At 37.6% G+C, this 24,315-nt stretch overlaps 1 protein-coding gene across 1 annotated transcript in view; it reads left to right on the plus strand.

Annotated features, from left to right (window-relative positions):
- Positions 1-24,315, plus strand: part of ABI3BP (ABI family member 3 binding protein) — a 192,664-nt gene that overhangs the window by 92,885 nt on the left and 75,464 nt on the right. The window contains exons 24-41 of the mRNA XM_021718108.1: positions 2,566-2,625; positions 3,441-3,527; positions 4,830-4,862; positions 5,667-5,750; positions 7,892-7,948; positions 8,784-8,867; positions 10,276-10,335; positions 12,854-12,913; positions 14,073-14,156; positions 15,409-15,468; positions 15,676-15,759; positions 16,904-16,963; positions 17,774-17,857; positions 19,169-19,225; positions 20,251-20,310; positions 21,160-21,240; positions 21,922-21,981; positions 23,806-23,880. Of these exons, the coding sequence (XP_021573783.1) occupies positions 2,566-2,625; positions 3,441-3,527; positions 4,830-4,862; positions 5,667-5,750; positions 7,892-7,948; positions 8,784-8,867; positions 10,276-10,335; positions 12,854-12,913; positions 14,073-14,156; positions 15,409-15,468; positions 15,676-15,759; positions 16,904-16,963; positions 17,774-17,857; positions 19,169-19,225; positions 20,251-20,310; positions 21,160-21,240; positions 21,922-21,981; positions 23,806-23,880 (1,230 nt within the window). The remainder of the gene's footprint in view (positions 1-2,565; positions 2,626-3,440; positions 3,528-4,829; positions 4,863-5,666; positions 5,751-7,891; positions 7,949-8,783; positions 8,868-10,275; positions 10,336-12,853; positions 12,914-14,072; positions 14,157-15,408; positions 15,469-15,675; positions 15,760-16,903; positions 16,964-17,773; positions 17,858-19,168; positions 19,226-20,250; positions 20,311-21,159; positions 21,241-21,921; positions 21,982-23,805; positions 23,881-24,315) is intronic.

Raw genomic sequence — 24,315 nt, forward strand, 5'->3', positions numbered from 1 at the left:
TTATATAGTGTTTTTTTCTTTTCAGAATATATGTCCTTATTTTTGACAGTCACATCCATAGCCATTATGCTAATTTTAATACCTTTTCCTTTAGCATCAAAACCCTCCAAGAGACCCAAAACCACACACAGACCAGATGAGCCTCAAATCCAGCCTGGTAATCACTTCTTTCAATGCCTTAATCTATAAATAGGAAAACAACGTGTAAGTAACATTAATCTTCACAGCTCAACTGTCACACTAATTATGGCACTCTTTTTCCTTCAGATTTAAAACCACCAAAGCAATTTTTTCCTAAACCCCAAACCACAGCAAACCCAGACATGCCACCAACTAAATCCGGTAAACATAATTTCCAGTGCTTTAGCTTAACAGGATTTTCTTTGGAAATGTTGCTGAAAATGTTTATAATCTGTCATATCATATAAATCATAGAAACTCAAATAACCTGATTTTGTTCATTATCTCCTCAAAGTAGCCACACTGATGTTTTAAGAGCTAAATGAAGAAATCAATGTATGACAAATTAGTAAATTTTAAATTTTACATCTGACTGACAGATTCTGTTTTATTAAAGCATATTTAGGCCTTGTTTTCTGAATTTGTTATAAATAGAAACCTGAATTTTCTGTATCTGGAACGTTTTTGAAAGTGATATTATTAACCACTACTAGTCAGTACACACAGAAGGCTGACACTGTTCTTTCTTTATAGACTGAGAAGAAGATTTACTAGTCAGCAACTGGTGTCCTCTAAAATACCCTATTGACATTTTAAACAGTAACTGTTAACTGACTTTCTACCCTATAAGATGTTTATATAACAGTTCTGAAAATTCAACTGCTTTGCAATTAAAATTTTCTCCTAAGAGTCCAATTAGTGTAAAATTCTGATTTGCTAAGAGCAGCTCTCATAATAAATAAACCTATCAAGAAGGCAATATATATCAACCTAGAATAAACCAGGCTCAGTATCCTCTGAATTAAACAGTGAGGCCCTAAAAATTTTGACTTTATTACTTACATCTGTTTATTTTTTGTGATGCAGTCTTTGAGGCTGTTCCATTTGAAACTGAAGTTCCCTCGATGACCATAGGTAAAGATGCTTTCTTCCATCTTTGCTAATGTTTCTCTGAGCTTGCCCTTCTCATCTCTTTTGTCATTATCTGTATTCTCCCATATGCACAATTGTCATTTGACACTTTTTTCCATTCATTTCCAAAAATGGTTTGCCATTTTCAACAGTGACCCTCTTAACATCAAGTTAGGCATCTTCTGCTGCTCAGCTTGTAACACCTGAATATTATTCCTTCTTCAGTCTCATCTGGAGATATTCAGACTGCTTGCACTTGATGCTGTCAAGACTCATAGGCACTCTGTCCATCCGTGCTTCAAACCAGGAAATTTCTAAAACCTCTGCTTGAGTGTGTGTGTTATACAATCTATGGATGTGGGAGGGGAGCAGTGAAAAAGCTGGTTGGAGCTTCTCCTCAGTGGGCTTATAAGAAGTTTGTGATGGTACATTATTTTCTCATTCTCACAAAAGTCCTTCCTTGGGTCCATCCTATGTTCAAATACTACTGGATCTTTCTGTTGTCAAATTCATCTTGTGATGCTAAATTCCAAACAAAATAGGAATTCCCTGTTTTGTTTGAAGTTATAAATAGTGTTTTCATCCTGTTGTCCTGGCTTCCTCCAACTCTTCTGTATGTTAGTTCACAAGATGTTTTCAGGGTGGCTTACACCAACTTTGTGCTATGATGTCTTGAGCAATGAGGGAAAGTCACTCTCTGTACAAATGCTTAAAGGGTTTTTGATGACGAGATGTTAGAAAGTTACAGTTAGTTTTCTGGATTTAATGAAAATAAATGGAAACGAATATAAAAGAGTTATAATTCTTAATTAACTTCATATCTGTGCATGATTATTTCTGAATATTATAGAAATCTTATTTATCCAGACAAAAAGTTGAATGATTGCCTTTCACACTTTTTCTTAGTCATCTCTGTTCCTTACTTGAATAATGATCTCCTACTTATCCATTTGAACTAAATAAAGATATTGAGCAAGAAGCAATATCATATTATGAAGAAAAGGCACAAATTTACCTTTGCACAACTGCTAACAGATCTCCAGTAAACAGACTAATTAATAACAGTATTTTTAATTCTCTTCATAATTACCACCCTCAAAACAAATGAATAATGGTGTTGAAAGTCTTTCAAATACTAACAGAGGCTTTTGTAATAACTTTTTGGTGTAATTTAAGATTACATTTCAGACAACTAAGAGATTTTCTTGGAGCCAAGCTTTTGATGTAGTTAGAATAGATGACCAAACACAGATAAATACTTTTGATTGCCCTCATAGAGATGCAGAGAGCAAAGGATATGGCTATTTTGTGATAAATGCATGTGAGAGTGTAGCCAGCTCCTGGAGAACAAATGCTATTTTCTCAGAGTTCAGCAGTGCTTTTCAAACATTACAGGGTTGAAAAGATTCATCTTCAAGATTTGTTTTTTTATATTTTTTAATCTCCATTGTTTATTATATTGCTTTTGGTTAGTTCCTACCACAGCCATTGAACCCAAAACTCTGAGAACTGAGACTCCAGAGACAACATTAGGTAATGACCTTTCATGTCTTTAAGCATGTGCTTTTTCTGCTCATTGTCCAATCTATTCCATCACTGTCTGGGTCAAGTGGTTCTTTTCTCTTATAAGATTTTCTCATCAGCCTCTTGTCATTCAACTATATTCTCCATTTTGAATGTATTGAAGATCCTTAGTTATAAGCCTATATATAGCTAGTAAAAAGAATCTGTCTTCCATATTATCAGCTTTATTAATACTTTATAGAACCTGTGATTCTGCTCAAGCAGTGTTTTATATTAAAGCTGCATTTCAAATACAATTAGGAGTATCTGCTCCATGAACATCAACTATAATTCTGTGGGCATCCTGCTTTTTGTTGTTTTGAGATATGTAGGGCATTTTTATTATCTATTAACTATTTTAAGATATGATATATGTTTATCCTAATAATTTTATTGGAATATATGCCTAAGATAAATAATTTCTAAGCATACCTTCCCCAAAGCAGGTAAGCTTGGGCCCTTACCTGAAGTGATGTTGACATGCCAGATGTCTAACTTCCCTTGGGTCTGGGCCCTCTTTGAAAATCATACCAGCAACTAATAATAAAGTTTTCAAATTGTTCAAATAATAATATGTTTTCTATCTGTCTTAAAAGACCTATCAGTAGACCAAAAAAAAAAGAAAGAGAGAAAAAGTTTTTGCATATAGATGACCAGGAAAAAATTCCAAAGAGACAAATTTCTTAAGACTTGGGGAGATTTTTAAAAACCTAGGGTCATGTGTAATCCTTTCTTTAGTTTCTGGAGTCATCATAAGACTACAATAACCAGTTTCTTTTCCTTAGCTCCAAAAACACCACGAGCAAGAACACGCCGTCCACGTCCCAAACATAAAACCACACCACGCCCAGAGACACCTCAGACCAAACTAGGTAAATAATATGTGGTTCTTATGGAGCCCAGCTGGATGTAATATGGGGGTGGCAGTTTAACATGCCACCTAATAACCCCTGTGACCTTTCATGGCAAAGGCTCAAGTCATGGAAAGCAGTTGCTACCAATATAGTGCTCTGGCAAATACCCGTGACTTTCTCATGCCAAGGACCTCCTTGGTGCCTGGTTATTAGATTTGCTTCTCTGACATTCTATTACATTTTTTATTCTGGCTCAGCAAAACCTTACTAGTTAAGTATCTAGTTAGCATATTTAGTTCACTCCTTTTGTTCAATACCATATTTGCATCTGTGAGGAATATTGTAGAAATAACAAATGGACTTAATATTAAGAAGTCGCTCCTTTGTAAGGATGTCATAATATAAAGGGATATGGGTAAAAGCAAATATGTATTAAGTTTTACTAACTGGTAGGAACATAGTTCCTTCTTAGAGAAGCAAAAAAAAAAAATTCTGCGAGCTGATAAGTGTAATGTGGACCCTGAAATTTGTAGCATCTGTGGACTTGTGGGTGGATGGGAAGGTACATGTGTGGGTGACAGCAGAGAGACAGCGATTAGAAATGCAATCTGATTGTGAGATAGGTAGTGTTCCCTTTGCTGAGCAGTGATGCTCCTTTTGAATGTGTCCACAAAGAGCACCTTGAATGCCTGACTTCCATGACGGGATATAAGCCAGTTGGCTACAGTCTGCTTTCCCATCCTAGGGGCAGGCCTTTTCTGTCCTGATAACAGAGAGATGCACTAACAAGTTTGATGGATTGAATGACCTTCTCTATCTAGCTCTTTGTATGCATGCCTTTGTTTGAACAAAGGTCTTGGTCTTTTTCCAAAGTGAACTCTCAGCAAAAAAGAGCGTTGTCTATTTTGGTTATTCATTGTATCTGCTTAAATATGTCAGTAGTTGCATCTATCATGAACTAGTGTTTTGTTTTCCAGTCTGTAGTATTACAAATTATACTTTCGTATTCTTTAATCATTAAACATAACGTTATTAGATGGCTAAATATTTTTCTAAGCAGAATTTTCTGTTGGATTATCAGGTAATATAAAAACAAGAAAAACAGCTAATCATGTTGGTGATGCTAAGGATATATCTATTTCATAAGAACAAACATCTATGTACCTTAAAGTTCTATGAGAACTTTAGATTTTGTTTGGTTTTGGCTGTAGAACCAATGCTATACTGGTAAAGCTTTACGTTTAAGAGAATGATGGCTTTTCTCATGTGTTTAACATTTACTTCTTTTTTTAAATTCCTTTCGATCATTTCTTGCTACAGACTTTGGACCTGTTACTCCTGGGATCTCTTTAGGTAATGATTATTCATGTTCATCAGCAAGTGCTTTTTCTTACTCATTGTCAGACTTTGCTATTGTGCTGTATAGATGATGGTTGCCATCCTCTGTTGCCATCCTGTTACAGTATTCATCTTGAAATATTGAAGGTTTTCCTTTTAACCGAAATGTACAAGGACTTAATTCAAGATGGCTATCTGCTTCATGGCTCAGCTCAAAATTGTATTATGTCAATCTGAGTCTCTGAACAGTGCTGTTGGAGCTGAGATCCAACCATGCCTCCCTATATACCCCTTATTTAGACCACTGGTACAGTAACAGTGGTGATGCCACAAAGTTTCTTTAAGCATCTTTAAATTTTTCAAGTTCAATGTAAATTCTTTTGGCTTTGTTGGTGTCTCAGTGAATTTTGTATACTTATTCTAGTAAATTATCGAGTGGAAAATTTGTCCAAGGCTAGTTATCCTGAATTATAAGTGAATACTGTAGGATTGGTTAGAACACCTCTCACGCCATCAGAATTGAGCAGTGATTTGTAACCAGTTTTGGATTTGAGACACTTTTAAGGAAATAGTGATAGTTCCTAATCTTCACTTATTAGACCTAATTATATGTATAAACTTTGTCTCTGGAAAATTTCCAATTTCCGAAGAAAAAATATTAATATACTGAAAAAGAAAGTTTCAAACTAAAGTGGTAACTCTCAACTCAAACTCTAATAAGTTAAAAAAACAACAACAACACTTAGACATATGTTATGTCATTCTAGCCAGTTAATAGAGCCCTTAGCACTATATTAATCCTACATTTTCTTCCTTCAGCTCCAACAACAACAAAAAGACCCCGTCGTCCACATCGCAAACCTAAAACCACACCCCATCCAGAAGTACCTCAGACCAAACTGGGTAAATATGTGGTCTCTGGTTTGAAAAATTCAAGCAGTCTACCCCAGGTGGGATCCTCGGTTCTGTGCACGTATGATGTATTGAATCATGCCCTGTACATCGCTTAAGAGTAAAAGCTAGTAGTTAGTGAGGAGACATGAGACAGCTGAGCACCCCTCGCTGCCTTCATAGGAATCTTCTCTATTAATGGTTATTTCACTTACTCTTCTTGCTATTTGATTTCATTCACAACTTTAAAATAAAGCTACTCAGGGGAGTATTGAGTCAGCACAATCAGTTCAAATCAGTCACTTGAACTGAATCCCTTCTAATTCCCCAAAGTCATGTTTGTCCACTCATCAGAAGTAGGAGGTGTGCTGTATTTCCCAGTCGGTTTGTACTGTGGTTGTAAACAAAAGCTTTTCCTATACAACCAGGGAGAAAGTAACATAAGGCAGCACATTTATGCAGCTATAAAATAATTTATTGCATTGGTATAGAAAAGAACCAGAATAATTGGAAAGAAATCAGTGTAGACATTGGTTGAGTAGAAGGATGACAAGCTGGGGTTGTCCTGGAGCCACACAGAGGACAGCTTGTTGGTATTCTGTCAGGTTGTCTACTCAGAAGCTTTGGTTTGATCCTGTGGGCTTCAGTGATTCCTATTTCTGCACAGGATCATGCTTCTTCTGTTCTTAGAACTGGAGATACCCAGTCTAATGATACCAAACATTGAGAGTTGGTTCTTTACCAAGTTACATTAAGTACTGCTGTGTGCGTTGGTCTGGTGATTCCAGTCTCAGCTTTCTTTTGGCTATGTTGGTATGTATGGTGGACAAACCCTGGAGAACCCCCAATAATTCCCTCCTCCTGGGGTTAGTACTTGTATAATCTATCCTCTCTATCTTCTTGCCACCTTCCCTTCCCTTCTATCTTCTTCTCCCTTGGGATAGCATGCAGATACACACACATCCCTAATCAAGGGAGTGACACCCATTGCCTTTGCTTTATTCCATTGGTTAGAAGCAGGTTAGCTCCAGTGCACACTCAAGGGTAGGGATTACACAGAGGTGTTAACACCAGGAGGCAGAAATTCCTGGGGATCACCATAGAGTCTGGGTGCCACACTGTGTTTACTTTCAGATAGATTGTTTATTGCATCTTTCATGCTTGGTTGCTGCTTATAATGAATTCTCTCTGGATTTTGCTTCTACAAAACTCTAGTTGTCCTTACCATGTCTTTTTTTTTTTTTTTTTTTTTTTTTTAAGTCAGAGTCTCACTCTGTCACCCAGGCTGGAGTGCAGTGACACACTCACAACTATTGCAGTCTTCACCTGCTGGGCTCAGACAATCTTTCCACCTCAGCCTTTCAATTACCTGGAACTACAGGCACATGCCATCATGCCTCACTAATCTCTCATTAATTTTTTTTTTTTTTTTTGAGTTGGAGTCTCACTCTGTCACCCAGCCTCAACCAGCTGGGCTCCGGAGATCCTTCTGCCTCAGCCTTCCAGGTAACTGGAACTACAGGCGCGCACTACCACGCCTGGCTAATTTTTGATTTATTGTAGAGATGAGGTCTCGCCAAGTTGCCCAGGTAGGTCTTGAACCCACGGGCTCAGGTAATCCACTCACCTCAACCTCCCAAAGGCACGAGATTACAGGCTGAGCCACCGAGCCCGGCTCTCATTAATTTTTTGATTTATTGTAGAGACAAGGTCTTGCCAAGTTGTCCGGGTTGGTCTCAAACCCCTGGATTCAGGCAATCCTCTTGCTTTCACCTCCCCATGTACTGGGATTGCAGGTGTGAGCCACCATGCCTAACCTACCATGTCTTTTTCTAAGAAAATGACTAACCAGATTTTCTAGTATGTTCATGTTTGCTAGGATCAGATGTTCAAACAACAAGGAGATCTTACTACTGACTCTGTGAGGTACTTAGCAGAGTCCAAAGACTGACTATCTTCTGAATCAAATGCTTGCCTTACTAAAGTGTGGAGAATATTCAAAGAAAAAAAAATACATCCACTTTCTCTTGAGTTAAGAATACTAAAAATTAACTTTGCGTCCTTAGAAACATTATTTTACTGGTAAGATAACTTTTCTGATACTTCATTCATTCACAAAATCTCTGTGGTTTCTTTTTATTACTTTTGATCAGTTCCTGCCACAGCCCTCGAACCAGTTCTTAGAACCGAGGCTCCAGGGACAACACTAGGTAACGATACACTTATTCATCACCATCTGCTTTTCCTACTCACTTATGACCCATTTCATCACCATCATAACCACAGCGTCTCCCATTTCACTACATTTGTGTGTTGCCATCCTCTGTCATTCAATTACTTTCTGATATGTTGAAGAGTATTGAAACAATTTCTTGTTTCTCAGTGAGCCAAACATAAACTTCATTCAGTGTATGTATCTTCAATGTAACACCTTTGAATTTGTGATGTCTTATTTCCATGTAACATGTTAACTACATTCTTTGTTACTGAGTTTCGAGCGTAATCAACACGGGAGTGAAGATGAAGGTATCTCACCCTGACCTCTAGGCTGAGTAAATCAGCACAGGTATTATGGTGTGATGTCATTCTTCTGCAGGTCTAAATTCCTATATTTTTACTATCTGCATGATTTAGGTTTTCTTTTAGCATTTTGAATAATAATATGGTATTTCTCCAGTAAGGAGCAAAATATAAGATATGTATGTCCATGACTGATAAACTTAATTATAAGCACCATGACTAGTATGAAATCACCCATCACCATTATCACTCAGCAAGGTTTGGGATTTTTTTTTTTTTTTTTTTTTTTTTAGTTCAGGAATCCCTATAAGAAGTTCCTTGAGATATCCTTGATACATCAATTCATGTTTGTGTGATTTTTGCTCTTCAGAAACGTGTAAATGATAGTGACGTCTTATCAAAATAGTGGCAAATATTTCAAACTTGAAAAACTTCCTGAGCCTCAAGAAACTATGGCAAATCTAATTCTATCCACAGCTTCTAGAACCCCAAGTACTACATTAATCTGAAGTTTCCTTCCTTCAGCTCCCGAGGTGCCTCAACAAACTCGCCATCCACATCCCAAACCTAAAACCACGCCAAGTCCTGAAGTACCTCAGACGGAACTGGGTAAATGTGTAGGTCCTGCTTAGGACATCCTAGCAGCCCATGTGGTGGGGCCCAAAAAAAACAAAGTGGCAAGTCAGGGTCCACAGCTGCCTCCATATCAGAACAGGCAACAGGAAACAGGGCTGGAGAGGTGGTACGATAGCCAAATTCTTTACACTTATCTCCCAATGTCTATTTAGTTTACTTCTCATTCAATTCTATTTCCCCTTTCAATACTGAAAGCTTATGAGCAATCAAAACAACTAGAGAAGAGATGTATGTTTGTGTAGAGGGACTGTTTTTTTCTTGCCAACTGTGAAAGTCATATAAGTCATAATAAGGATATAGGGCAAGAGTTGGCAAACTTTTTTTTTTTTTTTGAGTTAGAGTCTCACTCTGTCACCCAGACTGGAGTGCAGTGGCCTCTCCCGGCCACCGCAGCCTCGACCTGCTGGGCTCCAGCGATCCTTCTGCCTCAGCCTTCCCAGTAGCCAGAATTACAGGCATGCGCTACCACACCCGGCTGATTTTTTGATTTATTATAGAGATGTGGTCTCGTCAAGTTGCCCAGGCAGGTCTCAAACCCACGGGCTCAGGCAATCCACTCATCTCAGCCTCCCAAGGCTCGGAATTATAGGCTGAGCCACCGAGCCCAGTGGCAAACATTTTCTAGAAAGGACTGGCTAGTGAATAGTCTGGGCTTTATGGGCCATATAATCTTTGGAGCATTTTAAAAAATTTACAACCACTTAAAAACAGAAAAAAACATTCTGGGGGAAGGGTAATGGAGAAGTTCTGAAAGGCAAGAAATGTATGGAAGCCAGTCAGAGGAGACAGAATTTTTTCTCTGACCAACCATGACTGTTGGGCTTCTAGGTGTCGATTGGAACACTTCATTGAGGATACTGCAGTTAAGTGGCCCCATAGTTGAGAAGAGATTTTGAATGCTGGACTGAGGGTACTGGATTTCATCTGGGATTCATGAGTATCCACACACAGTCAGGCCTTCTCTGGGTATTGGGCAGAGTGACGCCCTGCTATACATCACAGACCGAGGGGTTGCCCCTTGGTTCCCTTAAGCACTCAGGTTGGACAAAGCTCATGATCTCTTTCCAAAGATGAGTTTTCAGCAAGATAGGGAGGATCGACTATGGTACATTAGTTAGGCTCAGACCACCAAAGAATGAGAGAAACTTCTGAGACTCTTCATATAAATTCTTATCTGAATACAAACTCAATGGCAGCTTCTCCTAAGAGATAAACTGGTACCCAAGGGCAGAGGCACCATATTCCCTCAGCTCACAAGCTAAATGCATTCACTTTGTGCTCTAGACACATCATGATCCTGGTAAAATTCTATTTTGAAGTGAATGTTCTCAGTTTTTATGAATTGTTAATATTTGTTGGGTGTTTAATTATTTTTGACCAGTTCCTGCTACCGTCTTTGAACCAGTTTCTCCTATAAAAGAGGCTCCAGGGACAGCATTCGGTAATGCCACTTTCTGACCTTCAGCAAGTGCTTTTCCTGCTTACTGTCAAGCTTGTTCCACTCTATGCTGCCATTCAATTACATATTTCGTTTTATGAGGATTGAACAATGCATAAAGCAAGTTGCCTCTTGTTCATAAGAAAGCTATTTCTGAATCTACTTTGAGATCTCTTCTTGCTCTGTAACTTATTTAACCTGTTTTTCATGCCACTTTATGTTTTTGGCTTAACCAGAGTTCTCTCTTAAAGTAACTTTCATATATCCTTGAGAATGTCTGACTTTGATCTATGCTAACCAGGCTGTAACACAGAAGTTTCTTTACACGCTCTTTGTACATCTATCTTCTTTTTTCCTTTTAATTTTTTTATTTTAAAGATGTGGGGTGCAATTCAGGGTTAGGTATACAAATGTTCATTATGCAGGTACCCTTGTTAACATCTATCTTTTTAACTTCCTATTATTTCTGTTGTTTTGCTAACGTGGGTAATATGTTTTTAATGTACTAACAGATAATGTGGTCAATTCTAATACATTTAAATAATAAGCCCCATCCGTAATGTGAAATCAGACTCTATAGTTTAGATGGTTCTTAACCTTTCTAGCCTAGGCACAGAACTCTAGGAGGATGTGATATAAATACCAATCCTGACTCTCTGAATTAATAACTTCATTTAATATGTCAATTTTTGTACCCAAAAAGTATCTTCAATAGCAAAAGAAGATAAAAGAGCATAGTAGGAACAAAATTCTTGCATTAGAGAGATATACTTCCTAAAATTCAAGAAAATCGATCAAGCTTTGGAAAACCTAAAGACTTTTTAAAATTTTATAATTTGCAGAGCCATAAATTTTTAAGTAACTAATAGTTTACTTCTCTACCTTCAAAAACCTCCAAACGGTCATATCATTCATGACACAAAATTATTCCAAGTCTAGCTTCACCTGAGACTACACCAGATAAATGCAGGGCCCTTGGTTTAAGGTCACTGGTTGAAATGTAAAACGATGTGCCCCTCATGAGGGGATTCTGAGGGGCTATTATCCCCTCAGAATTGGCAAGGGGGTTATGTTTAGAAGACATTAGTAGGATCTTCACTCTAACTGTCATAGGTCGAGACGTGTCTTACTTCTCAGTCTGCAGGTTAGTTGAGCACAATTACTTTTTCACACAAAAAGCCTAGAGAATGAAAATTAAGGCAGGGTGTTTTTGCAAATTCAAGACTTTTCTTGGGTATATAAATGTTGAATTTCAGACTTATTATAAGGCTTGAAGAAAAAAAATAACTTGGGTTTCAATAGAGCAGGGAAAGAGTCTAGGCCGTGAAGTTACATCAGAATTTGCACAAATGTGGAATGAACAAAGATGGGAAAATAGTGTATGTTTCAAAATAGCCAGAGAAGGTAGCGATCCTGCCACTTCCAGGGTTAGTCAAAACAATTTTTGTTGGTAATTCTGCATGAGAATGACATGGAAAGTAGAAGGAGGTCTTGCATATCCTATTCTTTGAGTCTGACATTGCTCTCAGGAGCATCAGAAGTCTCTTCTCACTGGAAGTTTTCCCTCTGCTGGGTGTGGGTGAGTGATTTAGTGTATACAACAGACTGATCAGCTGCCTTTTACCTGGTCCTCTTGAGTGCCTTTCTTTGGACAGAAGTGACAAGCTCTTTCCAAAGCTGAGTTCTCAGCAAGATTCATCATAGTCATTTTTAGTTATCTGTGTAATGGCTGCTTGGATATTTTGGAACTTTTCTGCAACCATAATTTGATAAACATAGTAGATGTTTTCTTTATTCAGTATCTACTAAAGTGCAAATTAGTTTTCCATGTGCTTCTTGAGAATGGTTAGAAACATATTCAAGTAAATATCTAAAAATGTCCTAAAGTCTTCCACAGACGATAAAACAGTATAACTAGAGAACTGTTTGTGTCATGTGGTGCTAAACAGAGACCAAAAGTGATGACTATTCTCACGAGGTGTAGTACCTGGCTGTGGCTGGGCCAAGTCTAGACAAAATATTTGATTTCCCTTTTAATTAGTTTACCAGGGCTGTCACAAAGTAGTTCAGATTAGGTGGTTCTAGAAACTAGAACTCCAAGATCAAGATGTCCACAGGTTTGGTTTGTCCTGAGGCCTATCTCCCCGGCTTACAGATGGCTGCCTTCTCACTGTTTCCTTACATGGCGTTTTATCTTTGTGTGCACATCCCTAGTATCTCCTCTTCTTAGAAGGCCATGAGTCCTATTGGATTGGGGTCCCTCCTTATGACCTCATTTAACCTTAATTATCACTTTGAAGATTTTAATCTCCAAATACAGTCATTGTGGGGGTTAGGGTGTCAATATATGAGTTTGGTGCGGGAGGGAATGGATACAATTCCGTCCATAACACCTTCATCCAAAAACTGTCTTAAATTATCCTAGAGGCTGTGTTAACACTGGCAGGATCCATTTTGAAGCGAATACAGTAGTTCATCATACATTTTTTTAAAAACTCTTTTGTTTATTTTATTACTTCAGTTCCTGTTACAGAGCTTGATCCTGTTACTTTTAGAACTGAGACCCCTGGGACAACCATAGGTAATGACCCTACCACTTCTTGGCTATTAGCTGGGTGCTTCCGCTGTTCTTTGTTCATTCCATTCAGTCTCCATCCCCATAACATGGCTTATCCCCTTCTATGCCAGCGATCATCATCCTCTGTTGCCATTCAGTCATTTTCATCATCTGAAGAATACCAAAGCCTCTTAAAAACAAGTTTCCTGTTGTTTTTACGAGAGCCAGACATGAGCTTAGTTGAAAACATTTGTCTGCTGTGGGATGCATTTTTTTAAATTGTCATGTCATTTTGTGCTTCACTGAGCAATGTTCTATATTAACACTAAGTTTTCAAACAACTTTGATAACTGCTAATATTTCTTATCTAGACTGATCCACAGGAATGGCTGCTCTTATTCTCCTTTGAACATCTAAATTTCTAGATTAAATTTTAAAAACTGTTTACATGGTATGTTTGTTTCTTTTTGGCACTTTAAGTAATGATGTGCTTTGTTACTAATTTGACAATTAGGAAATTACCCTAACCTGAAATTATTTTTTTACTTATTTGTTTTGAGTTGGAGTCTCACTCTGTCACCCAGGCTGGATTGCAGTAGCACATTCATGGCCACCACAACCTCAACCTGCTGGGCTCAGGCAATCCTTTCCCCTTAGCCTTCCGAGAGCTGGGATTACAGGCATGCATTACCATGCTTGGCTATTTTTTTTTAAAATTTATGTAGAGATGAGGTCTTGCCAAGTTGCCCACTCGTCTTGGACCCCTGGGCTCAGGCAATTCTCTTGCCTCCACCTCCCAAAGTGCTGGGATTACAGGCATGAGCCACCACACCCAGATGAATTTTTAAATTACAAGCCTTTTCCTTAGTGTGACTCTGCTTTCTTCTCCCCTTTCATTGAACACTTTGTCTCAATTAGTTTTCTTCCAGTGAGGAAGTTCCATGAGCTTCTCAAAACAAGTGCTAATCCTCATGCCTTGGATAAGCAGCTCAACTATATACATGAGTTTGCCACCAAAGTATAATTTTAAAAGAAGGCACATAGGTATTAAGGAGCAAAAAAGTAAAACTAAATAGAACTAAAGTCCCTGGAACTTTAGAAAATCTGACAAGTTTTGGAAAAACCTCTCCTCAGAATACAGAACCATAAGAACTAAAGTAACACAAGGCTTTTCTTTCTTCAGCTACCACAACGTCACAAAGAACCCGTCGTCCACGTCCCAGACCTAAAACCACACCAAGCTCTCAAGCACCTCAGACCAAAATGGGTAAATGTGAGATTCCTTGGTTTAAGGGTGAGCCCTAGTAGACTGTCCCAGTGAGGACGTGAAACAATGCCAATGTTGGGCGGTAACAGCTCTTATTCTCCCTAAGTGTGAAGGCATGAGGCGTCATAAGTAGCTTTTTGTCTACCCAGTTTTCAAGGAGAATATGACTGGATGAGACCCAACTGGGGCCAGAATATCTTATTTTTCTATGTGAGACTCTTCTTTGAAACGTTGTATTTAGAATATTTCTTACTATCAGATTCCATTCAAAACTTAAAGGCAAAGCTTCTTTAGCAGAGCCAAAATATTCAATTCAAGTAAACAAATTGCAATCGCCTTGCATATTCGTGGTCCCACGTTGGTAGCCATGTGTGATACACCAATTGTAGGAGACTTATTTCACTTCTAAAACAGTTGAGTTGAGGACATAGAAACATAAAGTAATGATCTTGTAGAGAAAACGATCAAGGCTGCCTGACTTGAGTGGCGAACCTTGGGCCCCCTGCAGGATTTGGACGAATGGAGAGAAGAAGGGATCGTGGCAGAAGGACTGAACATCAAGTGGGAGTCAGTCAGAATAGCAGTCTAGTCTAGATGGGCTTCTTCTAGATGGTCAATTATGGCTGTTGATGATGCTGCATTTGGAAGTGTATGTCTAATCAGTTGGAGGATTTTGATGACCTGATTTAGGAGCTTGGATTTTATTAAGAGACAACATCTTTTATTTCCACTTTTCCTAGGCTGAGGGCAGACAGATGCACTCTTGAAAACTGAGTAGCCATCTTTATCCTTCTTAGTCTAATTTGATGATAAATTTTCATATCTATTTCAACTTTATAAACTATCTCTCATATCCATGTTTACGTAGACATAGTATGTGCTAATGTTTAGAGATGCACAGTAATCATTTTTTAAACAATTTATTTTCTAGGTATATATTAGATAAATGTGTTATAGCATTTTCCAAAGCAGAGTTTTCCATATCAGTTAGTTAAAACCCTAGGAAAATTTCATGTTATCTTATTTAAGCTACTCAGGATAGTTCAGAGGCTAAGCCTGAGACTGGCCGTGACTATAACTTGGCCAAATTTTCAAGAAACTAGCATACATTCCTTCTCTTACTTAAAACATTATTTTTTGTTGTTATTTCTGTAGAAGAACTGATATACTAGTAAGATTTGTTTACATGTGAATATTCTAACTTCTCATACATTTTTAAATCTCTGTGGCTTATTGTGTTGTTTCTGGTCAGTTCCGGCTACAGTCCTAGAACCTGTCGTTCTTAGAACAGAAGCCTCAGGAACAACATTAGGTAATGTTATTAAACTTTTTCTTAAAATAAGTCTTTTGCTTATTGTCAAACCTCATGTTTCATCTTGCTTCATGTGACAACAGTATCATTCCTTGTGTCCATTCAATTATACTCTTCTTAAAATCTAGAGTCACATTTTCACCTCCCATAACTTCCAGAACTATAGATACTGGAGTTATGTAGTAACCTAAGAATTTCTTCCTTTAGCTTCCAAAACATCACAACGGACACGTCGTCCACGTCCCAGACCAAAAACCACACCAAGTCCTGAAAGACCTGAATCCAAACTAGGTAAACCATGCATTCCTGGTGTATATAAAGCATTCCATCAACCTAACCCAGCAGGGTCTCAAGAGTAGTCCTAGTGGTTAGGAATAGCCAATAGACTCCTACAAAAGGAAAGGTACAGTTCATGATCAGCAGCAGTTCCCACTGGAGCAGTGGTAAGAGGAACACACTTGCTCGGGGCATCTGTGGTGCAGTGGAATATTCCATGCTTCCTGTGTACAATCTTCTCTGTCACTGTGCATTTTGTTAACTTCCACTTATCTCTTGAAAATAAAACTCTTTTAAAAAGAAAAGCTAGGTATATTCAGTTCAAGTCAACATTTAAGTGTCTTCAGTGACTTCCAGATCATATTAGCACCTTTGTGGGGGTACACACCAGATGTGCAAGACATGCTTTAGTCCTCAGACCAGCAAGAGAATTGAGAACAAAAGACTTTCCCTTATAAATAAAGTAGAAGGCAGTAGGTGGTATCTATGCAAATACAAAGTTGTTTTTTGGGGAGTGCTACCAATAAATTGTGCTTGGTATATAAATATTTGGAGCAGAAAAATATAGATTAAAGACTGGAGCCTTAAGATTACCATAATAATAGGTGTATAGAAGGTGGGAAGAATAAAATCAGAAAGAGGTGTCATAGAGACCAGAGGAGAGAGTCTAATCAGAAAATTGACTTGATGATGTCTTCAAGATGGTAGTCACAATCTTTCCGTATCTCACTGGGTCCCTATATCCCCATGGTGGAGATCCCTAGGTGCCTGATGGCACAATTGAGATTAAAATCTGGTATATATCACAAGCTCTTCTTTCCACATGAAGGCATGCTCTTTCTTTGCTTAAAATGGAAAGTTACCCTACTCAGTTCATGCTGAGGCTTCTGTCTCATTCCAAAGATGAATTCTTGGCAATACCTACCCAGTTCATTTCAGATTATTAATTAAATAATCAAAGAAGGAGGTACAAGGAAATAAGTTCCTGGTTTAGGTATGGCCAAATTTTAAAATTCAGCTGTCTATCTTTTAACAGTTTTTAAATTTTGCTGAATAATTCTACAAACTATATTATACTAGTAGGATTCATTTTTTAAAAAGTTTTGAACTTTCATTTATTTAAAGCTATCATTTGGTTTATTTTAATACTTTTGGTCAGTTCCTACTACAGCACTTGAACCTGATATGCTCAGAACTGAGACTTGGGTGACAACACAAGGTAATAACACACTGTTATCCTAAGTGTTCTTTCTTCTCATCGTCAAACCCATTTCATCTACATCATAGCCACAGATTCTTCTGCTTTATAAAACTATATCATCATTCTCTGTTGTCATCCCGTCATATTCTTCATTTTAAAAAGATTGACAATTCTGACTCTTAAAACAAGTCGCCCCTTGGTTTTAAGAGAGCTGTGCATGAACCTAACTCTGGTTATCTGTTGGGCATGTAACCATTGAAATTGTTGTGTTATCCTCTGTGTGTGTGTGTGTGTGTGTGTGTGTTTACCAATGTTTTGTTAAAGATGACTTTAAAAAGCTATTTTCTTGAGTCTAACAGTTATGATGATGCCAGGGAGGGTTTTTTCCCCCCTAAAGTTCTATTCATTCATTCATTCATTCATTTATGGTATCTTTGTGATATTTGTTCTTTAATTGACATTATAGTTAATTATGTGGTATTATTTTAGTAAACTGGCAAAGAACTTATAACTGACCACCACTACCGTGATATTTTAGTAGTGAGTCATAACTTTTTTATTCAATAAATCCTATTAACTGTTACTCTTCACTTCTTAAATTAATAATTTTACTTTACATACGATACTTTTTTCCCAATGAACATCGAACTATAAATGGAGATATACTATTATAGTAAGGGTGAAAATTTCTAATTAAAAAATTAAAAAGACAGATTTCCTGAAATATAAGATAATCTTACAAGCTTTAGGAAATCCAGAGCCTTGTGTCTTGCTTCCTATAGTTTCTGAACTACAGACTCGGTAGTAACTGAAGTTTTCTTTCTTTAGCTCCTAAAACATCACAACGAACCCGTCGTCCACGTCCCAAACCTAAAACCACACCAAGTCCCGAGGCTCCTCAAACCAAACCGGGTAAATGTGGGTTTCTGGTTAAAGGAGAGCATTCTAGCAGCTCTTGGGCATTCATGACTGATGTCCATGGTAGGGAGTGATGACCCATGTGGGCAAAAGGTACAATGTGGTCGGCTGCTACTCCCACTGTTGAGTTAGCAAAGAAAAACACAGTTGGGAGAGGCCTGTGTGGCAACTGAATTCCTTGTACTTCCTGCACTGGGTCTCTTCCTTACTGTGTATTTTTGTTGTTGTTTACTACTCATTTTATTTGATTCTTCTCAAGACAAAACGTCTTAAATAGAACCAAATATTTTTATCTCTAGAAACAAATATTAAATACCTTCCATCTTCCCACAGCCACATCAACAGCTGTGATGATTTCACAGGAAGAGGAGGCTTGTTTTTGTTTTCTCATGTTGTAGTATAGTGAGAAGTCAAAACCTGCCTGGGTATGAAATATTCAAAGATTGAACTAAGGCAGTGTGTCTCTGCAAATCAAATTTGTTTTGGGGAGCTATAAACCTTTATGAGTTTAAATAAAGAAATTTGTAAAGAATAGCATTAAAGAGATGGAAATAAGTTGGGTCTTATCCTGGAGATGAAAAGAGGCAGAAAGAAAGATGTGGAGGGCACAGGCTTTCGCAAATGAGCAGGATAGTGCTGCATTGGAAGGGTTCATAAGAGCAGTTGAGAAGTCCTCAAAGGTATGACTCAGAAGTTTGCATCAAACCTAAGAACATCAACTATCTAGGGTCCTACGTTTTTGTTATTAGAACAGAGAGCTGCTCTACCAGACACCACACACTGAGTGTTTGTTTTTCATCCTGATTTGTTGAGTACCTTTACCTCAAATGAGATCGCTGCCTGTTTCCAAATATGCATTCTCAACAAGATGAGTGTGGTTCACTTTGTTTTATTCTTTGCTATGTCTCCTCCCAAGTGAAATGTTGATTGTATCCGCACTCTTTTAGACATACTATTTTTTTAGAGCTTCCACAGAAGTTTCCAGGACAGTTAAATAAGTAAATATTTGGTAAAATGTCTGAACAAGTTTCCAGGGCAGTCTTCGACAATAGTCAGAATTAGGTACTCAGATACCTATGAGAATATTGCGTTGGCTTTATTGAGATGCTTACCAGATCTTATAGGCTATGACTGAGTGCTTTCAAAAGATTGTTTACTTGACTATAAGGTGACCAAATCCTCAACAACTAGTATTAAACTTCAGAAAATGTATTCAAATTGTTATGCACCTGTTGAAGCAATATTATACTGGTAATATTTAATGTACTGACTTTTCACAAGTGCTTATTTCACTGCTTTAATTAGTTCCTTCTACAGATCTTGAACCTGGTACTCTTAGAACTGAAACTCCAGAAATCAAGGGTAATGAGAATGTGTGTCCTTCAAATAGTGCTTTTTCCTGCTCATTGTCACCTCATGGTGGTCACAGTTTTCTCTGCATCTTAAGACTATTCCATTATCCTTTGTTGTCATTCCATTACAGTCTCTATCTTGAAACTATGCAGGCTCTATGTCAAGTTATTGGCTGAATTTAAGAGAACTGTGCATGAACTAATTTCAGGACATCAAGCTGCTATGTAACTGCTCAACATCATGTCATGTGATCTTGTGCATTTGTTTAAAAGGAATTGACCACTTTAAGCTGCGTTTCAAGCATGAATCTCCATCTATCCCTTATTTGCACTGCTTCTCTCTCATCAACTGTAGAAATGTACTGTTTCTTTGCTCATATTTTTTTATTGTATTAGGATCTGTATGGTATATCAGTGGATTTGTTGTTTCCAGAATAATGTTTTTAGTAAATTGGAAATATTTTAAATGTGCCCAAATTTGAAAGTTTGAATAAGTGTAGACTAACTCTTCTTCTTTAACAGGATTTAATGGTATTTCTTAGCTTTTATTGAATCAAGGAGCACTTTGAGATTTTGATGTACACAATTCATTAATTATATGTTGCGCTTTATGTTTTCAAACATATAAACTCTCTGTTGTACCCATAATTATTTTAAAAATAGACAAAAACATCAGACATTTATTTCAACTTCTAGTGCAAGTAGACAGGTAAATGCTTTTTTCCATATATGGAAAAGTATCTATTAGGTAAATGTGTAAAAAGCTTATCTAGCAGTCTCCCACCTTAGCAAGGACTAGATAATCAAACATCTAGGAGATTGTCTTGTAACCATCTGGTGATATTTAACTGCATACAATGCTATCTTATAAGCCAATCTTATGAGATGAATGGGACCTGGCCAAGGTTTGACCAAATATGCAAAGAACAAGTGTTGCCTTTCTCTCAACTCTGAAGCTTAAAAATTGACTCGTGAAATTAATTTTCAAAGTGAATTTGTTAAATCTTTTTGGTCTATTTATTATTTTTTGACTAGCTGTTGCTACAGTCCTTCAACCTGAGACTTTTAGAACTGAGGCTCCAGAAACAACACTGGGTAATGATATCCTTTGTTCCTCAGTAATTTCTTCCTTCTCATTTTCAAACCCATTCCATCATCATCATAATCATGTTGTCATCAGCTTTATGAGACTGTCTTGTTATCCTCTGCTATCCTTCAATTTTATATTGCTTCTTCTTATGAGTGTTGATGATTATCACATTGAAGGTACCCATTGTTTCTAAAAGCTCTGCGTGGCCCTAGTTCATAATAGCTTTCTACCATGTCATCTTATTTGAATTTGTATCATGTAGTTTCGTCTAAATAGTATTCACATCTAAAGCTAAATTTCAAATATAGTTGGTAGTGTCTACACATCTTGCCTAGACCGACTAAACTCTAACAATTCTTATGGTACCATGGATTCTTTGTCACACTTAAAATTTTTAGTGTGAGCCTAAGAACCCACCCAGAGTTTGGCTTTAGTTTTTTTGAAGTTAGAGATTTATGAGTCTCTTTACTTTTGACTTGATTTTAAGTTTTCTCTCTCAAGAATCTTCAGTGACATCAAGCTGCTTAGTAACTGCTCAACATCATGTCACGTGATCTTGTGCATTTGTTTAAAAGGCATTGACCACTTTAAGCTGCGTTTCAACCATGAATCTCCATCTGTCCCTTATTTGCACTGCTTCTCTCTCATCAACTGTAGAAATGTACTGTTTCTTTGCTCATATTTTTTGTATTGTATTAGGATCTATATGGTATATCAGTGAATTAATAAAATAGGAGAAGATATTCTAATCTTAAAAGACATATGCCTTAAATCTCAAGGAAATATATCCTTAAAAATCTATAGATTTGTCTCCAAAGCCACCTGCACTAGAGTAATTCAGTTTCTTCCTTCAGCTCCTAAAGCACAACGAACACGTCGGCCACGTCCAAGACCTAAAACCACATCAAGTCCAGAAGTACCTCAGACTAAATTGGGTAAATGTATGACTCCTTGGTTTGAGGGGTGACCCCTAGCAACCTATCCTAGTGGTGACTCAAAGCAATGTCCATGATGGGAAGAAACCATTGTCATGTTCTCTAAGAAGCAAGTTATATGGTATAGTTATTAGCTGCTTCTCTACAGAGCACATGACTTGGGGAGATTTGTATGCCTGATCTCTTAAGTGACTTGGTTTGTGTGAAGTTCTTGGTCTCTCTTTACAAACGTGTTTACAGAAAGATTGGCATAGTCACTCATGATTATTTATTACTATATATGCATTGAAACATATGATCTAGTTATTGTAGCCATGATTAGATTTTTCACCTTCAAAGAAAGGCAACAAGTTTGTTTCATATATATATATCTTCATATACATTGCCTGAACAGATTTCCAAACTTCTAGACTAGTTTTAGAATCAGAAAACCAAATACCTGGAAAAAACTCATGTGGACAATACTAAGCCACATAGCAGGGTTCAAAAGTTGTGACCACTTTCTCCAATGAATTGTTCTGGCTACCGTGGTCAGATCTTCAAAAGCAAGTATTTGCTTCCTAACAATTCTAAAGTTTTTTTTAAAAGGTGCATAATTTGGAACTCATATTTTAAAAGAAAAATTAAAGTTTTGCATGTGTGTTCAAGCTTCCTTGCATTCATGTTGTTGCTTTTGGTGAGTTCCTGTTCCAGGCTTTGAACCTGTTATTCCTAGTACTGAGGCTTCAGTAACAACATTTGGTAAAGACTTTTGTGATTTTCATTAAATACATTTTCTTGCTAGTTAAAAACCCACTCCATCACTATCATGGTCAGATTTCCTCCTGCTTCCTAAGATTGCTGTTGTCACTCTCTTCTATTCTAATAGGTCCCCTAATCATCGATGACCTTGGACACTTTTCTCCCCCACTACCGGTTAGCAGTGTCTCTTAATCTTTACTCCATAGTGATCCTTCTGAGTACCTATGCATATTAATATTAATTTCTTTAATTAACAAACTTTATACATAATCTTGGTCTCTTAAGTAATCCTCAGTGATAAGAAACTAGTAATTAATAAACTCAAAATCTAACCTGTTTTAAACAACATAGGTCCACATACAATGCTATTGGTGGTTTTTAGACCTACAAACCCAATGGTGACCCACGATCACCTTCCTTTCCTTTCAAAAACATAAAGGGGGATGAATGAGAAACCTTATCCACTGCCCAAACCTTAAACTTCCTGAAGCTTCTCCGTTGAAATAAGGAAAATCTTTGGCTTCTGGTTTAAGGAGTCTTTCTAGCTGTTGGGTCATAGGAATGACAATGAGGTCACTTTGAGCTTCCCACCCCTATGCCTTCTGAGAGAAAGGTCCCTCATACTGGTCCACAGCTTGACAGCTATAGCGTTCATCATTAGGTGTGTAGCTGAGAAAGATCTATGTTGTAGCTAAATCCATCTTGTGCCCTGCATGAGGATCGTCTCTGACAAAGGATGCATCTTATTCCGTTCTTACTCCATTTCATCATCTGTTTCTAATTGGTACTAACTGCTTTTGCTTAAGTAAGTAATCCTTTCCTTGTTCTCTGTATACTCAGTACTGTATTAGCTATTGAGTGGGGTAGGGTGGGGTAAGTAGCAAAGGCGGAAATTAAAGGTAAGGGCACATTTTACCTCTGAAACAGAATCCAATGTAATTGCGAAGAAAACTCAAGGTTTTCTTAGAGTCTTCTAGCTATAAGGCAGTTTACTTACATGACAGCAGTTTGTTTAACTGAGTGGCAAAACCAGAAAATATTCAAAGATGTCAGGGATCAATGTGGGTTAACAGTAGTTGGGCTTTGAAATAATTATAGGATTTGGATTAGTAGGTGGAATTGTGGGAACAGCAAAAATAAAGTCTTGATACCTGTTGAGGGTAGGCAAGCAGATGGTGGAGCTGAAATACAGAACAAAACATTCCTAGATGATACTCAACATTTTGTTGATGTTGCTAACATGAAATCATGTACAGAAAGTTATTAGGAAGCCCTTCTGGGAATTAAGACTCAGATATAGTCATCCATGAGGACCTAATTTTTTCCAATAGGCTCTTGGTTTTCCAGAAGGCCGCATTAAATCAGAGGTCAACAATTTTTTTCTGTAATGTATAAACAGTAAACATTTTAGATTTTGCAGGCATTCAGCTTCTGTCACAACTACTCAATTCTACTGCTGTAGCTTGAAGATAACCAGAACTGATACGTAAATATTCCCTGAGTTATTTTAGTTCATGATCTGTGTGCCAATAAAACTTTATTTGAATTTCAGACCATTTTCACATGTCATGAAATATTACTCTTTTCATTTTTTCCCATCACTTAAAAAATGTGAAAACCATTCTTGGCTCACCAACCAGACACAGGGCTGGTTAGCAGCGCTAGTTTGTTGACCTCTGCTTTAAATAGAGCACATTTTACATGTCTTTCTATAAATTTACAATTTTCAGGGTCTGTGCATTTTAGCTTATTGTTACCTCAGTCTGAAACCTATGGAATAAATTCTTCATAATTACTTTTACAACTTAGACCCTCTTCTTTCAGCTCCCACTGAACTGAAAACTCTTACTTTGAAACCCGTGACATCACCAAGCCTAGAAATGACACAAAGCCAACCTGGTAAATAGATTGTTTTATCTGTCTGAGTACACTATGTGCTTCAGGGGCATACTGTAATCCTCTAAGTGTTGTATTTCCAAAAATAAAAATGCAAAAAAATGCACATTTAATAACTCTTTCCATATTGTGAAATTCTCGTTTTGTGATTGCATAGTGGTGTTAAATTAGTAAAACATAGCCGGGCTTGGTGGCTCAGCCTGTAATCCCGCGCCTTTGGGAGGCTGAGGTGAGTGGATTGCCTGAGCCCACAGGTTCGAGACCCGCCTGGGCAGCGAGACCTCATCTCTACAATAAATCAAAAAAAAAATCAGTTGGGTGTGGTATCGCGCGCCTGTAATTCCGGCTATGCGGAAGGCTGAGGCAGAAGGATCGCCGGAGCCCAGCAGGTCGAGGCTGCGGTGGCCAGGAGCGGCCACTGCACTCCAGTCTGGGCGA

Source organism: Carlito syrichta, unplaced genomic scaffold, assembly GCF_000164805.1.
Source record: "Carlito syrichta isolate Samal-C Ts95f unplaced genomic scaffold, Tarsius_syrichta-2.0.1 Scaffold311833, whole genome shotgun sequence".
Classification (NCBI taxonomy): domain Eukaryota; kingdom Metazoa; phylum Chordata; class Mammalia; order Primates; family Tarsiidae; genus Carlito; species Carlito syrichta.